The sequence below is a fragment of the Balearica regulorum genome, chromosome 7 (assembly GCF_011004875.1).
Source record: "Balearica regulorum gibbericeps isolate bBalReg1 chromosome 7, bBalReg1.pri, whole genome shotgun sequence".
NCBI lineage: Eukaryota > Metazoa > Chordata > Aves > Gruiformes > Gruidae > Balearica > Balearica regulorum.
Genome location: NC_046190.1, coordinates 19,368,929 through 19,387,037, shown reverse-complemented (window position 1 = coordinate 19,387,037; position 18,109 = coordinate 19,368,929). Strand labels below are relative to the sequence as shown.

Genomic DNA, 18,109 nt, shown 5'->3' with positions numbered 1-18,109 from the left:
ACACATTAATCTATTTAAACAGTACAAAGCATGAAGTCCAAAATTGCTATCTGCCTGACAAATGGGTACCTCCCAAAAAAAATGATGTGCTGCACAGTAATGTCGTTTAGTTCCTCTGCCTTTGAGATATTCCCTGCTCTGCAAGCAGGGAAACATTTCCCACCCTCAGTATTCTGAAGCAATAAATTTCTTTCCCCTCATCTCCATCCCAAGAGGAGCTATGTTCTGCAGCTTTTGGACAGCTTCTGACACATGCCTACACAGCAGCAGTCCTCAGGATGCAAAGTGCTTTAACTCATCATCCAGCTACATTTCCCAGCAATTTAATGAAACTTTTAATAGAAGCATGAAGATCAAAAAAGTTCAATTAAAGAACAAGATCATTAAAGCCTTACAAAGTGCACATGCTTATATTAATATGCATTAAATATGCAGGGGATTATGCTTAAAAGATTTGCAATTTTTTTAAGTGTATGATGTTACCAGTAATCTGAGAGCGCTATTTCTTTAAATTACAATAAGCACTTTAAAATGCCTCATGAAAAACAGGGTATTCCCAATGTTTGATGAAAACCAATATAAAACACCCAAACAAAAATATTGTCAGGCCTATGGCCCCAGCAAAACATTCAAAAAAACGTAACTGCAACAGAAGGCAGAAAAAAACATTATAGGAGCTTAAAAAGGACATTCCCTCTGAGATCTCACAGGTCACCCGTGACTGTATTTAAAGAGACATGTCTACTTGCCATAACATTCTGTTTACTAGAATTAGAAATCACATCCCTTTCTCGAAATAGGATACAGTGACAATCTGTAGGAAGTCTCCTTTCCAGATGACATTGAGCTTAGACTTGTTTTAGGGAGAGAAGAGAGAGAAAAAATAGCAAAGTTGTCTGTCCAAACCCTGAAGTCATTTGCATCCTCACACCTGCAAAGTAGGTCTTACCTAACTTCACTTTCTAACACAAAAAGCAACAGGTTATTATGAACACAAGGGAGTTAGTTATACAGCACAGAGCTGGTTCTCAAACATTTGCATATTGCAGGATGTTTTTATAACAGCTAATGGAGAAGATTTATGACACTAAACATCTCCTATTTTTAATTCTGGAAGCTATATTAAGTCACTAAAAAGAGGAAAGATATTTCTGTGGAACAGGCCTGGCCAGTAGGTTACATTCTTTTGAGCTATTTAAATCTCTCCCCTTAAGTTTTTTCTCTACTTGTACATAGCTCCAACTTGCCTTAACTGAAAGCCATTCTACTCTTTGGGTCTGCTCTTTTGTTATACTTGCTACTCCTCAAACTCTGGAACCATAGAAAAGAAATAAGACCAACAAAACCCAAACTAGCAGTCTCAAAAGACCCCAATATAGATCCAGTTATTCACTGGACAATAGAGACAGGTGGAGACCTTTTCTTCTTGTTTTAATATTTCCTCCTGTAACTTTTGCAACCCTTCATATTTTTTTCTTGGTCACCACATGGCTACACAAATTCCAGTTACAGAAATGCAGCATAAAAGACTTGAACCATTTAGCCAGAAAATAAAAAGAACAGACACAAATCAGGAGAAAAGGTTTTTAAAGAAATGTTACAAAAATCTTAAGGCTACTTTGAAATATTTTTAATAGCAAGAAATTGCTTGAAATCCAGCTGAGAGGAAAAGCTCCGAGAGATATATATTAACATAATAATGCTTCATGCACTCTTTCTCACAATGGGCATTACATGGAGCCCACTAATCATCTCTGGTGAGATGATTTATATTGTTAAAACCCAACTAACATTGCACATAGCTGTTCAAAATAAGGAAAGATTCTTTGCTAACCATGATTCTTCTCTAGGTTGTGTGCTATACAGTCTCAATTTTCAAAACTAGACATGGCATGACCAAACACGATCTAACACAGATACAGCATGCGCAAACAAACATGCTATGAACCAGAAGCCTGCTGTACAAAGACAAGTCATTAGCAGATTTATGGCCCTACTGTCAAAACCTCCATTCTCCCATAAGCCCAATACCCAGTCAGAAGCTGCTTTTGTCTCATTCACGTTACACTTTTATAAATAGGTAAGCATCAGTGAGAGACGTTGCAAGGCCACGAGCGAGCAATACAAATCTAAGTAAAACACTTAGGGCATCAGTGCAAAACCACAGACAAAATCCTTGTTTCTACAAGCTCTCCCGTCAGCCTACCAATTTTGTAAGGACAGAACAAAAGAAACATCAAGGTTCTTTTTCAAGCACTAAGCATAGAAGTTTTACTAGGTCCAGCCCTCCATGTATAAAAAGACATAACAGAATTTGCTCTGCTTTTTATAGCTCTGTGCTATATTTAACAGCTGATATACTGTAAGCAAAAAGCCCTACTACTGCTTTCTTTCATGTATGATATTCATAGCAGACTGAAAAACTATTTTCCTGCATTGTTGTAGCAGTCTGGTTTTCATTTTTGGAAGGAGCAAGACTAGCATTGGCATTCCATGTTGGTCTGCCTTCATTCAGAGAACTGCAAGCTCTGCAGCCACCAGACCTCTGAGGCTCTAAACAGCCCCATGAGCCACCACCATTCGTGTTTCCAAACACAAATTAGGGCACAGTTGCAAGAAACGTAGTAACCCAGTGTTGTACAAGAAGCCATGATAGAGCCAGGGCCACAATTCCCAGTCCCTTTCCCTGCATATAGAACTGCCTTTTCTCTATTCATTGCTTTGCTCAGAATGACTTGAGCAGCAAAACCGCATCATGAAATAGATATGCCTGTAAACATCGTAACTAACATACGAGTAGACAAACGTTTTTCTCTGGTGCCATCACCCCACCTACCACACTCTACTTGCGTTTATCCTTTCAGCTGTTCAAATTACTTCTCCTTGCAGGAACAAAAGTTTATGTGCAAAAATACAAAACAAAAATGGGAGCTGTGAGAAGCACATTTTTAATTAGACGTTTTTGCTACAACTTTTTACAAAACGTATTTACAGATATTTTCCAGCCCTTTACAATCCCTAATGTGAGGGCAGACAGCATAGCAGTCAACTTATCCTGCTCAGCACAGTGCCTCTCTAGAAAAGTTTTATGTCAGAAAGTCATGCTACGAGAAGAACTGCAGAACAAAGTAGAATACAGGACCCTGGAGGGAAAATTTATGGTGGTTACGAGGAAACCATATGTACTTTTTTTTTTTTAAAAAGAACAATTTTTCTGCATTACAGCCAGACTGTAGAAATTCCTCTTTATTTTAGACTAGTTTTTAAATACTGGGAGAGGGAACAAAACACTTGGGACTTCAAGGAACTCTTCAGGACCATCAAAACAAGGCCTCAGGACCTTAACCAGGTTGCAACACAGCAAGGCAGTAGCGAGCACTTCCCTGGCAGTTCACACCTTGGCAACAAACTCCTGAAAATCCAGCTGATTTCAAGGATACACAAAAGGTCTGTTGTTACTGTGCACAGATCCTATTCTAACGAGAATGAAAGCCACCTCTTGTTGTATACTTGTCAGAAGTGCTGGGAAATGGTACTGTCCAGTTTAATTTGTGGGTGATTTTTTTGATTTTTTTTTTAAAATATGCAAAATGTCAAACAATTTTTAGTTGTATTCAGGTAACCGGACATTATAAATGAAAAAGACATGGTACCAACTTGCTGCTGCTTTGAAGTATGGAAGCAAAGAAGTTAAAGACTTGGGTCATGTTTGTTTCTTTATGGGTAAGTAAATATTTCCACCTCAGCAAGGAAAACATAAAATGGCCCAGTCACCTAGAAGTGAGCTGAGGGAAGCCATGACTATACACAGCAGGGTGAGCCTAATGGATCAAACACTGGGGTGCAGACATCTTTTCAATAAAGCTCCAGTTCATGAAAGATTTCACCCAGTTTGAATTTTCAGTTACGAATTTCTGCTGAGCGCAGGAATGTCCAAACCTAGATGCAGTTAAAAGTTCATCTGTCTCATGGACTTCCAATCATAAGTACAAACTTTTTTTCTGTAAGAAGCTGTTAGGAACATAACATCTTTCAAGTTTTTAATTATCAATTAAACCAGCCTCATTACTATATGACTCTGGCTTTTATATGCCTTCTGGGCATTGCTCCATTTTTTATTTCTTATAATAGCTTACAGTCTAGCTTTTCATTCCATCTCCCTCCCATTACCTTTCCTCCACTTTCATAAAGATGTACTTTGTCTTCCCCTCAACCCTGCTTCTTTTTGAGCTCAGATAAAGTACTCCCTCCAGCTAGTTCCACGCCCTGAGGCTGGGAAATAGCCACTCACATTCAAACAAGACAAAGTCTAATGCAAATAAAGGGTAAGCCCAGCATTTCCTGAGGCAGAAAAGAAGATAGACTCTGCACCAGCTTTGGGTAAAAAAAAAAAAAAAAAAAAAAAAGCACTAGTTTGGGAACCTCTGCAGAGGATCTGCCCTCTCACCTTCCTAGCTGTAAGGATCTCTTCCCTCTCTTGACATGGATGACTTCTCCCCATTCTCTCTGAAGAGTTTCCTAGCTTCTTGCGGTGGTGGTAACAGAAGGTATGACTGTTACTTCACCCATTCTCTGGATACCACTTTCAACGCCAGCCCACACACTACAGGCCAGCACGCCAGCAGCAGTGTCCAGCCTCCTCAAGCAAGTGAGGTGCAACAAGATTTTGGAGTGTCTTACAGTAATGTAGAGTTACAGAGCTTACTCATCCTACAACACAGGACACTCAATTTATTTGTAGTAAAGTCATTCACAGGCATTTGGTTCATACCACAAAGTCAAGCCTTAGAATCAGCTAATAACTGGCACAAGGAAATCACTCTCCAGTAGCCAAGCCTACTCTTAAAGCATTTTTCTTACAGGTTATGGGAAAGGTCAAGGCCTGAGTTTACGTCTGTGTTGGTAACAGATTTCCTTCCTCTATTAAGTGACTGGTTTTTGGCACAGGTCCTGCTTCCACTGAAGCCAGCAGTAAAATTTCTGTCAAGACAAGTCAGGTTCTACAAGTGTCTGTTCAGGAAAGGAATACAAAGATCCCACCTTTGAGCCCCTGCAATTTGACAGGGGGTTTTTACAATAGAGCAAGTTTTAGACAAAAGTTTGAATAGGCCCTTTCTTCCCTCACCCCCCATGCATCCTTTACATTGAGTTGCTTTACAAAACTGAGAGCCTAAAAATTTATTACTCATTTACATCAACAGCATACTTTTGTGCAAGTAATGTGCGTGTGCTGTCACAGAGGAATCAGAATATAAATGGATTTATATTACAGGGACACAAGCAAGTAAGTCTATGTACTCCTTACTTGTACAGAAATGATGTTACTTAGGCATCTACAGAATTTGTGAGGTAACAGTACATAACCGGGGAAAGGAGGGAGGATTATCAGAATTAGATGACAGATTCATCCATCCCTTAACACACTGTTACCTGAAAATAAAGTCAGCCAGCCATTTCCCCAGTCATTCAGAAAGTGGAAAAATAAAGCCAAACAAAAAACAACAAAAAAACCCCCACTCTAAGCTGGAAACAGTCCTCTTAGTGAATTACTTACTGATGCTCTTTAATGAACATTAAGTATAACCATATGGTTGGTAAAATTATTTCTGTGGTCTAGTTTAATGAATAGAGTCAGTTTTCCTACTTCTAGGGGAAACATTCAGATCTTAAGAATGAATCGAATGATTTTCCAGGCTACTGATCGTTATTGCCGGCAGTCACCAAGGACCCCATGGAGACTTCAGGTCTCCTCCTATCCAGCACTGTGGATCACATAAGAGGGAGGTCAGATAGCTAAACCTAGCTAGCTTTGTAGCTTTAGTTGCCTTTCTATGGCACAGAAGGCTTAAGGTAAAGAGAAGATGCCTCCCAATTTGTTTTTTTTTTCAATACACAAAAGCAGCAGAAATGTCTGGATCAAACCTATTTAACTCATTTAGGGATTCAGAATTAGACAATGGAACAAGCAAGTAACAACAGGGTGTTTGCTTGTCTATTTTAAGGAAAAAAAGCTGCTGTAACCTTAGAAGGATTCCTTCTTTGGGATTTGAATGCTGTTTTACAATGTTAGATCTTTTGCCCAAATCTATGCAATCCTGAAAGTCCCATAAGCATTTAGTAATGCCATGAAAGACAAGTAACTTTAAAGCATGTACATAGGAAAATAAAGGGCCATAACAAAAGCACATTACCTCTATCAGTTTCATGAGTTTCCTAGCATTTAGCCAGATTTTTTTTTATGAAATTAACAACATTCATAAACATACTTTAGTTTTTCCACATTGCTTCTAAGAGGAACCTTTAAAGCCTCCTCCATATAAGGCATTATACAATATTGAATCCTGCAACAGCAGGATATTAGACTTGGCACATGTTCTCTACTTCTACAGGTGCATTAGAGTGATCAAATATTTGAAACAGACATTTCAACGCTTTGAGAGAGCAATCCTGAAACTGTTGTCCAATGTCAATTTACAGTCAGCAAAACACACCAAAATGGCCAGCTGCTGTTACAATAGCTAATGAAGTGTGACAATTTAAGTGCTGGTACCCAAGACACTCAAGCCCTTCGAGAGAGATTAAGCAAGTAAACCTTCATGTAATGGATAACATTTTGCTTCTGTAATACTCTATAGATACTGCAGTTTAAGCCAAGAAATATTTGCTATAAAGGAAGGTGTGGAACAGTATAGTTATAAGAAGCCATGTCCAAACCACTCAGGTGTGAGTGCACTTCACTGATTGCTCTACACTACAAAACACCCCAGCCAGCCTTTATAGTGTTTCTCTTTAACTATCTTCAAGTGTTGTAGCACACAGAACGTTAACTAACACTGCAGAGATGTGGGATTTCATGCCTAAGTCCACAAACAATTTGCTACGTGACCTCATATTTTTGTACAATAGCTAGCAAAACAGCCTCAACTTCAACTACGGCTTCCAGTGCTACATTGACTATATTGCAACTGAGATGACAGAGACCGGTCCCTCACTGCAAGTTGCATATTTACCAGATAAAGCCAAAGCTACAGAGAGAAATGCCTAGCAGTGATAGTCACCAGATAACATCCAGTTCAATTCTACAGCTGTGGGCATGAGGGACAGAAACTTCCTTAGTGAGTAAGCAACTCTAGCTGCTATTAAATGATGTAGGAAAGATGAATTTGGGAAGACTGACTCTTCAGAAAGTTTCAAAGTGACCTCCTATTGTCACTAGAGAATGTGACCTGAATCATCCACTGGACACATGGAAGGATGCTCAAAAACCTGAACTGAGGTCATATTGACTAGTTCTAGAACTCACCTCCTATTGTGGTGCCAACATCTATACACAATGCAAAAAACCCTAAAAATTGAGGACTCAATCATCAGTAGACCCTAACATGTAAAGGACTTCCAGTCAGCCTAAAGGACAAGAAATCTGGCACTAGTAGTGGAGTACTACAGCAATTCAGTAACTTGATAGTCCTTCATTAAACTAGCTGCTTCCATGTCCAACATTCACTGATAACAACTGCACAACGTAACAGCTGGAATTCACACTGATCTCTTAGAGCATTCTCTTTCCCCCTCAGGATCTTGGTCCTCTGGTAGGTGAGGGGTATTGACAAACTAAAAACCTCTTACACCGCAGGAATGGATGCTTGGAGTTAAAAATGAAGCACACAAAGCCAAGGACTGCAGTCAACAGCAGTTGGTAAGTCAGTATGGTAGCTCCCTAGCCTGAAGCAGAGACAGAAAAGCAACTGATGTAACCTGTCATACCCACTAGCCATCCCTCACCCTCAAGATCAGGTCAAAAGCTAGGGACAGAAATGTCAGACCTGCCTGCCAAGTAAATCATTCACATTAATCTTAGTGAGATTGCTCTGGTACAGGTAAACTAGTCATTCTTTTACAGAAAATAAATGGAGATATGCCCCACTAGAGACACAACACAACAGGCAACTGCCTCCCAAATGACTATTCTCTCTAATGCAGTTTGTACAATGGCACTCTCTGCTTCTGTTGCCACAATCAGTTTTTGCAGTGCACTCTAGTGCATTCATTTGGGGAGCTAGGACTATTGCTGAAGTTTATACAAACAGCAGCATCCCAGTACTTCAGATTTGCATCAGCTCCTGGAGCTCCTCACAGAGGTTATTTTTAAATTGTAGGGAACTGGGACCTAGTCACCTCATGAATTAACCTTTCTTCACATGACATACTCCAGAACTGAAATCAAAAGCTAGCTGCTATTGTCATGCTTCCATACACTGTTTCTCCCCCTGCTCCATTGCTTGGTCTTCCAGACTCTTGACTTAAGTCTGTTTGAAGACTAATACAAGGGGAAGGGAACCTGAACCTAATCGCCAGCCTGTATGGTTTAATTTCTGGTTTTCTAATAGATAGCCAGTTTGCAAGATGAGTACCTAGTCTTAGGCTTCTAGGTTATCATAACACAGACTCAGCTGATTATGAAGCACCTGATCATCACAACTGTACTAAAAAAAAAAACATTTACTGAAGACATTCCTGCACAGTAATATTTCAGTAGAATACCCTCCTCTGTTCTCTCCATGTTCCAAGCAATTCCACCAGTTAACCAATGTGAATTGATTCTGTTAGTCTTAACCAGTTAGGACAGACAAAAAAATAAATGTTATTTTTTCCTGCAAGTTTTAATAGAAGGACTCCCATGATGTTTTCCCAAAGTACTTCCCACTGAACCCTTATGAACTGTTCACGTACCGTTCTAAAGTCCTCCTCAAACTTGTAAGCTCCACCTCCTGTGGCACAGAGCGTAGTGTGCAAACTGGAGAAGTTCTTTTCACTACCCATCTGTATGAACCTGTGCATGGCACAGCTGGGAAAGCGGATGAAGTGCAGGTTTCCTTTGCGTCCACACATAGTCAAATTTTTCAGTTCAAGATGGACATCGCGAATGCCAGTTTTACCATAGGCTGTATTGGAGGTCAAGTATTTCCTAATGCTTTTCAGGTTTTCCACCTCCTCCTGTTCCTCTTCTGCAGTAATGTCCTTAGGTTCAAAGTAGACCAATTTAACCAACGTTCCACCGATATCCATTCCAAACCATGGAAACGCTAAGGACAAGGGGGTTGGGGAGGAAGAAAGAGAAAGTCACTATAAACATACAGGTTAGCCAGATCACTTAAAACACATGCTGAACAATAATTCAGTGTGGTCACAGTAGCAGTGTCTGCTCCTGAATGCTGGTGGTCACTTATGCATTCAATTCACATGTATTAAAGACCTCTCTAAGTTAGGACTTCATAAAGCCTCAGTTAAGAAAAAGAATAAAGAAAATATCAAAACACTCTTCTTTGGAGAAGCAGGTTTTAATAAAATGAAAATCTTTTTTTCCAGGGAAAACATTTTACTCTCAGTCAGCACCTCTCGACAGAGCACAGTTACTGCATTTCACCCAGTCCTGACTCCTGGCACCAATTCTTAAAATAGACTAAGCAGGGGAGGAGAAGAAACAACCAAACAGGAGAACGAGATTTTCAAGTCATATTCCCCACTGCGTACATCTACAACTGCCTCTCCAAGACCAGTCGGAATTTCAGTCACAAGGCTCTTTCTGAGGAGCAGCAAAACATAGCTCTCCCATCATGCTGGGAGTCTCCAGACTTCAACCCATCAGAACTAGCAGCTCTGTTGGAACTATACTACCTGCATATATTAGAAGGAAGAAAATGAGCTGTTTTAAATTAAATATTTACTACTGACATTCCTTTGAGCATAGACTCCTTTGCTGGGTGTATATATTAGCCTATCACACAACTATACAAGAAAAGCCACTATTTGCTTCTCAGCATATATATATTTGCCACAGCCAGCCTAGGTCTACCAAAGCCTTTGTTCTATTAATAACAAGAGAAAATCACTATGGAGAACACACAGACAGAAGATACTAACTCAACCAGGTTGGTCTGCCTGGTCTGCTTATATATACATGCATACATTTCAAACAGTAAGCCAGGTAACTTCATGAAGCAGTAAGAAGGGAGAATAGAAAAGTCTACACACAGGTACTGCAGGAGGCAGCAGCTAGTAATGTTTCTTAGAGAATTAAAAGTCCTGAGTATTTCTAAAATAGCGGTCACACAGTCACCTCTCTGGTTTTAAGGAAGAATCAGACAGACTTGCTAGAAACGTGATTCTACCAACTAGGGCATCCCAACTTAAGGTTGATACAAACTCCAAACCATGGACACCATAAGCATTACTGATATTTCTGCCAGTGAATCTAAATGTAAACAACTTGAGGGAAAGACTTTTAATAAGCATAGGAAGTACTGATCACACTGTTCTTCCTCAGGTGATCACAGCTCAGTATTAAGTTACTCAACTTCAGACTGAAAGGAGCTTAGAGTCTTTTACTTCTTACCACAAAGGTCTCAGCATCATTCTTGTCTGGCTGAATAATTAAAAAACCACAACTAAATTTCACAGTTGTTATACACCCCCCCCCCCCCAAGCAATCCTTAAATGTCATATGTTTAAAACTATTATTTTGCTCCACTGCTGTATGCCAAATAATTGAATTATCAGTTTCTCCCCCCTTTCCCTAAGGACAAGGAAAGAATAAAGCATAAACTGCCATGAAGTAGCTTGCTTACAGTTCAATTCTTCTAACAGCACCTTCTGTTATCTGTTGCAAAGTTTAATTTCTTTTTCCATGCCCTACAAGCTGCAAGACCAAAGACACTGACATGAAGTCTAATTTGAGGTTTGGGAAGATACATCCCATGCAGATGCATGAAAGCTCCCTGAAATGGAAGAACTTGAAATAAGTGTTTTTAAAGTAGGCTTTATTTTAAAGAGGAAAAATATGTTACCATACACTAACCTGTGTATCAAACGCTTTTGGAAGCACAAGGGGTCTGGTACCACACTGTACAACACTACAATGCTGTGGAGCTCAGGATGCCAATCCCATTAGTGATTTACACAAATCTTTAAGCTACTGAGAACTTTAATTACCTGTCTCACTGGAACAGTAAGTCTCCTCCTTGGATGTATCTTAACTATACAAGCAGGAAGTTTAATTTTAAAAGCAGCATCGTTGGACTGTGCCATACAGAACCAGCCTGTAGTCAAGTGTAAAACAGCTTCCAATATTCTAGATTAAGGGCATAAAACCTGCTACAATCTACCTGCACCAACAGTTGCTTTACAGCTATAGTGTAGATTTAATCTTTAGAGAGGGAAGCGAGATTCCATCCCTCCTATCAAACACAAGCCCAGCAATAGAAGTGTTAAGTACTAACAGCTGAGAGTTATTCATAAATGACTGCCAAGACATTTACTTTTATATTTTAACATTTTGAGGAGTCATAACTAAATCATTAAGAATAAGTACCTGTAGAAAACAACTATGAAGTTATTTCAAGTCTGTATAGTTCTTGGATAGTTACACATAATGCTCACATTTAAAAAAGCAAGCAGAAATGCCAAGGAGACTTTGTTTATTCTGTGAATCTAAGCTCCTTTCATTTTGTTGTGAGCCAACGGAGAGCTGCAGAAAGAAAAGAACTTTGCTCCTAGAACAGCAGCAGTTTTCTTCCACCACAAATAAAGAGCACAAGATCAGTCCACAACAACCGATATTTCAGTTATGCAGAACAGCAGCTTAGTTTTCTTCACAGCTGCTCAGACCAGCTATCTGTTGGAATCACTCACAATAAAGATGACAAATATTTTAACCGGTTGACCACTTAGGACAACAAAACAAGTCTCAAAGTTTCTGACAAGTCCTGCTGAAATTCATATAATTTCCATACAACCCGAGTGACACCAGAAACGCTTCTGTATCCCAGTGATTATTTTAAAAATGTATTCATTGTATCTTTTGTTACTATCAATATGTTCTGAAACAAAATGCACCACTAAAGCACCATCAGCTCCTTTAGATAACCTAGCTGGTACCTATACACTACAACTTTCCTGACATGACTGAACATGGTGCTAAAAGGAATATGCATGCAGACTGCAAGGTGCTCCTGGGTTTTGCTGCCTCCCTGAATACAGAGGGTAAGATCATTCAGAGGCCACCAGAATTATTAGGGCACTTACTGCTACAAACGGGGTATGAAGAAAGGTATTTGTGTAGATACAGTCTTCACAGATCCGAGGGAAAATGCGGTTTTTTGGTTTGAGATTTTTTGTTGTTGTTTGGGGGTTTGTTTTCAACTGCAAGTCCAGCATTTCATGGATAACCTGAATAAATGTCCAGTTTCTTGAGTTATTAAAAGCCAGGAAAGCAAGGAGAAAGTGAAATCAGTCACTGATATCGGTTATTCAAAACTGTGTGATTTACTGGATGTTGCAAAATGCTTTCACAGTATAAAAAAATGCACCTCAACTAAAACTGTTAAGACTTATGAGCCAATTTCTCTCTTCTCAGCAAAGTCAGTATGCAATATACCCACTGGATCAATGCAATCTATTATTGTGGAGAAAGTAAAACTATTCTACTGTATTGCTGCACTGCAGTAAGTAATAAAGAACAACACTATAAACTAGTTCTAGGTCCCATAAAACTGATACAGAAAGCATCAAGATGAATCACGCATTCTTAAAAGCCTAGCATAAATCAAAAGGCTCCGCTTATCGTCTTAAGAAAATTCTCTTTAACAAATCAGTAAGTAGTTGGTGCAGTTATCTTGAGATAAAAATCTCCACTACTCCAAAATTTAGCTGCAGAAGCATGTGACAATGCAAACAGAAGGTATCTCCAGCATTGCATAATGAGGTAATCTGATGCACACCAACAGCTATGCTATCTGGGGGAAAGGTTCACTCATGAGAAATTCCATGATACATTTTACCTAGTTTCTGCACAAACGCTGCAGACTATGAACATGTAAGACTATTCCTATAAGGCATATTACATTCAGAATTGAACACATTTGATATTTAAAAATCCTATGCTTAACATACTATTTAATGAGGGGGTAAGGAGGGAAAATATGAAATCACAACCTGGACAAGATCGGGGAAGCAAGAATGAAAAGGAACTCCTAGTCACTAAGTAACAATTCCCACATTAGAGAGGATAACAGAGGGCAATCCTTTTCATAACCACCACATAAGGTTAGCTGAATCTTTTTACTCTTCAGCTCTTAGAAAGAGACAGTGCCTGAATCCTGCTGGTTAGAACCTGGACCCTGGATTTATCCATGACCAATCTGTAGCAATTTCTTTTTTTGCCAAAATGGTTTCAGCTTATACATCTCTCTTACAAGACCTGTATTTCCTCGAACACAGGTACAGTATCTCAATTTTTTATCAATAATTGGAATGGTAGTATCAGTACTCTGATATCTTTGTCATAAATATCTCAGATGAAATATCTTAGGTTCAGCTGCTTTTCTTCCTGGATACACATATGATGAAATCCTATTACTTCATTTACATTTTCATCTGCAATTAATTTGCATTGCTTGATGCTGTGATGATTTAGGAACTTCCTGTTTTAATTGGGACTGGAAGAGGGCAGAGCATCAAAAATAAGAACAGAAAATAAAAATAAAAATCAAGACTGACACATAAGATCGGCTAGTATTCTCACAGTTTCTGAAAGCTGCTTTCTATTAAAAAAGAAGCTGATAATAGCTTACATATATTTTGCAATTAATTCCTCCTATTTTACGCAGTTATTTTGAGCAATACAAAAATGTTGTGAAATGAAAGCATTTGTTTTCCTTTGAACAAAAATAGAATGTATATCTTAATTATATCTGCTTAATAACGGAAGTTTTGTCAAATCTTACAAAGCTAGAGCTAGATAAATCATGCACATATATGGGGCAAAACCGTCCAGTTCATTTTCAGCAGCAAGGGCTCATTGAATGTCTACCATCTCACCAGAAAATGAGAAAACCCACAAAATAAAACACCATACAAAAATCAAAAGAACAAAAGCACAACCCAAACCAAACAAACTTCAAAGCCAAAAGCAGAGAGCTGTTTGTTAAACATAGGTGTGACCATTCACACATACATAGTCATGTTACCACAAACTGATTTCTGAAGATAGCATTGGTCATTATCTAGCCCAATTAGATTCATTAAAAAACCCTAACAACTAACAGCCAAAGTTAGAAAGCTACAAGAAGCAATGGTTAGCTAGCGAGAATCTCATTCTTGGATCTGACAGCACCCAGCCCGATACAAGTGATTTGCCTAAGTTTCCCATTCCTGTTGGCAATGCGTTACCTTGTTGGTAAGGTTGAAACACAGCTTTAACTCACAGGATGCTGGACCACAACACACCAACCAGTTCAGTTTGTTATGACCAACCCTATTCCTTAGGCAACCCTTACTCCCACCTAAATTAAAATCAACTGGAGACTAACTTTAAACAGCATGTCACCTGAAGCAATTCTTAAGACTAAAAGATTGTGGGATACTCCAATGCCTCGGACAAAATTTCAGTAATCAATAATGCTGTGCTTATTCACTGTGTCAAACACACCAGCAAGACCAAACCATTTTCATTCCTGTAGTCTTCACCAAATTATACTATATAATCATGGCATTCCATATTTAACATCACCACAGGTGAAAAAGCCTAGGTTTTCCAGTTTCCACCTGGCTTTTAGCAGTACTACATAATCATGCTGCAGCCAAATATCACAGGTGTAACTACCTAAATACTGGCCAAAAGCATTCTTCACTGTGAAGCTACAACTCTAAATGTTTAGAAATTACAACTAATGTGCATTATAACTGCCATGGTTAAATGGTCATGATGCCATTCTTTGACCCCTAGCAATTACCAGGTGACTTGAAGACAAATGTAAGATACTGATTTGAATAGAGACCCCAACGCTTTATCTTAAGAAAAGCAATAGAATTAAGATGCCCAGCTGGCTTCTTCCCTAAGTCTGATGTAGAATAATGCTGTGAAGCACCAGTCTAGTTAGCTGTCATGCTGAAATCTTTGTCCCTACTTGGCTACAATGCTGTTTCACAAGGATCAATGAAGGCACTTAACTGCTCTTTTTCTTTCTTCTGTTCAAAGATCACATTTAAGCCAACAACATGACACTTTAGCAGGCTTTTGAAATTTGCAGAATTCACACCATTTCAGTATTTTATTCTCTTCTGGAGCACTTCACAGCGCAAGGCATCATAGCAGATACTTATCTGTATTCATTGTGCTGTGATGCAGAAAGGTAACGTAAACCCTCGTGTAACAAAGGGTCTGCACTAATAATTTGACCCAGAAAACTGACAAGAGCCTAACACCCCTGACAACTCATCTAGTTCAACCACAGAAAAAAACAAAGCAAAGATAAGCTTCTAGGCAGAAGCAGCAGAAGGTGGGTCAAAAGGAAGGCAAGTTAGTCCCCAGAGCCTCTCTTCACCACAGGCTAATCAGTAAAGCACACTGGTTTCATAGGGAATCTTCCCTTCTCAAAGGGGAAAAAGACTTGGGAACATAGAAGTCTACACCACCTTGGCAGAAAGCAAAAACAATTAAGAAAACATGCAATTTATAAGGATTTAAAGGAATAATTGCTGCAGAAAGATAGGTTTCATTTGTTGAAATATTGGGAAATGCCAATTACCTCATTATCTTTACCACCACGCAAAGCAAACCCCACAATCGATACTGAAATCTTACATGCCATGTGGCAACTGCGCTTCATTTTGCAATGCGTCCTTAAGCACAGAACAAACATCCACAAAAGCCAGGATTAAATACAAAAACCAGTAAAACGGGACTGTGTAGTATTCACTAGAGATGGATACAGCAGAAAGCTATGCAGTACTAGGAGACTTTGAGTATAATTTAATGAATTTAAGCTGATGACAACGTGCTATCATATTTTCCTGCAAGACTAATACTAAATCGCAAATTTATTCTTGTACAAAATCAACCATGTAAATCAAAAAGTATAAGATCAGCAACAATTTGTGTCTTTCATTCAGCAAAGAGATTGCCCACAACATAGTTCTACAAAGCACTTCTCTCACCTGCTGTTTTCATTAAAGCCTCATTTCATTAAAACCCCACAACTGAAGACTTGCATCTTGGGCAATACAGCCATTCACCTACGCTCTTTACTTTGATGGGCTCTTTTTCCCCTCAAGATGGGAGGGAAATTCCAAATTCCCCATTCTTTCTTATTCAAGTGATTACATGAATCCCTAAAAGCCTTATTCTTTGCTTCAAAATAGCTTTTAATATTATGAAGAGCCTGCTATGCAAGTGCTGACTCTTCTCAGTTACACCAACTCAAAATGTAAGTTGATTCAAGTACCACAGTTTTTGTTCCTGAATGAAAATGTGAAGCTGGACAAAGACTACAAAACCAGTTTGTGACAGAGCATGATTTGGTCACCAACATGTTAAATTTGGTAGAAGACTAAAATATCTACAGGTAGTGTAAGCACTACATGATTAATCAATACAGGAAAAGTGGTATATGTAGCTCAGCAGAAGTATTTAAAGAGCTAGTAAGAGAAGGCACTGGCCAATAAGTAGCCTTGTGAAAGATGCAACTCTTCGAGGCTCCTTCTGACTATTTTGTCCCGCCTATACAAAAAAGTTGAAGTATTCATTTCAAAAGAAAGAAAAAAAATAAATCCAGAGTAGCTGAATGCATACTACTTCCTACTGAGTAGAAACATCTTTAAGTTTTGGCAGCAAACAGCTGTGATCCTGACTATCCCTGAGTACCCTTTCGGAATGCTGAACTTTTAACAAAGAAGCAAACATTTGTTGGCTTTATTTGAAGGGCTAGCAAAGTGAGGCTGTAAAGAAACAGAGTACTTGTTCTGTCAGATTGTTTTACTTGTAGAGTTTACCAAGGAATTATTCAACAGCTCCATACCTACACGTAAGAAGTTAGTTATGATCAAGTAAGTAAAACATACTATTAATCAACAAACCTTATACAATTAAGTACATTACAAACATGGATGTCTGCGACTCATAGCCTTAAAACACGAAGTAGACAGCCAGTACACCAACACCTCCCAAAGCAACTAACCAAAAGCCACAGGTGGTGTTCATCAGGTGCACATTACAAATTTATCACGCTTGCAGTACACTTGCCCCCCCCCCCCCCCCCAGTCAGAATAATTTGCACTCAGCTCCCAAGTCTACTTTTTGCTTAATTCTAGCACTGTTTGGGGAAGAAGCACGTACCAAGACCGCAGAGCCTTCCCAACACCCAACAGCACCCAGGTGCCCCCCTGCCCGGGCGTTACTTACAGTGCTGCTTGGGCACTATGAGCTTCATGGGCGCGTCCGGAGGCGGCGGAGGCCGGCAGGACCCTGGGCGCCGCCCGACGCGGTGCACGGCGCAGCGCAAAGCTGGGGCCCGCCGCCCGCCCGCGTTTGTGCCGGGCCGCCGCTCCCCGCCCGCCGCCGCCCCATTGGCGCAGGGCGGGCCCGGCCCACGCGGCATCGGGGCCGTGCCCGGGCGCCAGCCGCCGCATTGGCCGGCATTGGAGACCCTCGCTCCGCCCGGCCCCCCCCCGGCGCAGGGGAGGGAGGGGGGCAACGCCCGCGGCGCGGGAGCCGGGCGGCCGCCAGGCCCGGGCGGGCGGCGCTCTGCAGGGGAGGCGGCGCTGGACCCGCGGCCGCCTGACACCCGGCCGATGTCGAGGCCCCCCGGGCCGGGCTGCGGCACCGCCGCATGGAGGGGGCCGGGCCGCCGAGCCAGCGCCGCCCCACAGTGCCCTGAGCCCGCCACGCTCATCACTTACGTGGCCTGTGCCGCCGGCCCGAGTCCATCCTCCGGCGCAGCCTGCATTTCTTGGCCGGGGAGCCGTGGCTGAGCGGCGGCAGGTCCGGGCGGAGCAGCAGCGGGTGCGGCGCCTCTCCGCAGCCGCCGTTGCTCAGCGGCTGGCTCGAGGGGTGGAAGCCGTTCTGCAGCAGCCCGCCGAGCAGCGAGCAAGACGCGGCAGCGGGCGGCGGCGGTCCCGCCGGGGCGGCGGGCTGGGCGCGGAGCTGCTCCCCCATAGCGGCAGCTATGTCCCCTTTGTCTCCCGGCTCAGCTCCGGCTGGGCGCGGCAGAGCCTCCGCTCATGCCGGCGCCCGTGCCCGCAGCTCCGTGCGCTGGGGATGCGGCGCCCGCCTCCC

General features: G+C 41.0%; 1 protein-coding gene across 1 annotated transcript in view; it reads right to left on the bottom strand.

Moving 5' to 3' along the window:
- The window catches only part of PANK1 (pantothenate kinase 1), a 38,980-nt gene that overhangs the window by 10,396 nt on the left and 10,475 nt on the right, over positions 1-18,109 (bottom strand). The window contains 1 exon segment of the mRNA XM_075758307.1: positions 8,731-9,083. Within this exon segment, the coding sequence (XP_075614422.1) occupies positions 8,731-9,083 (353 nt within the window).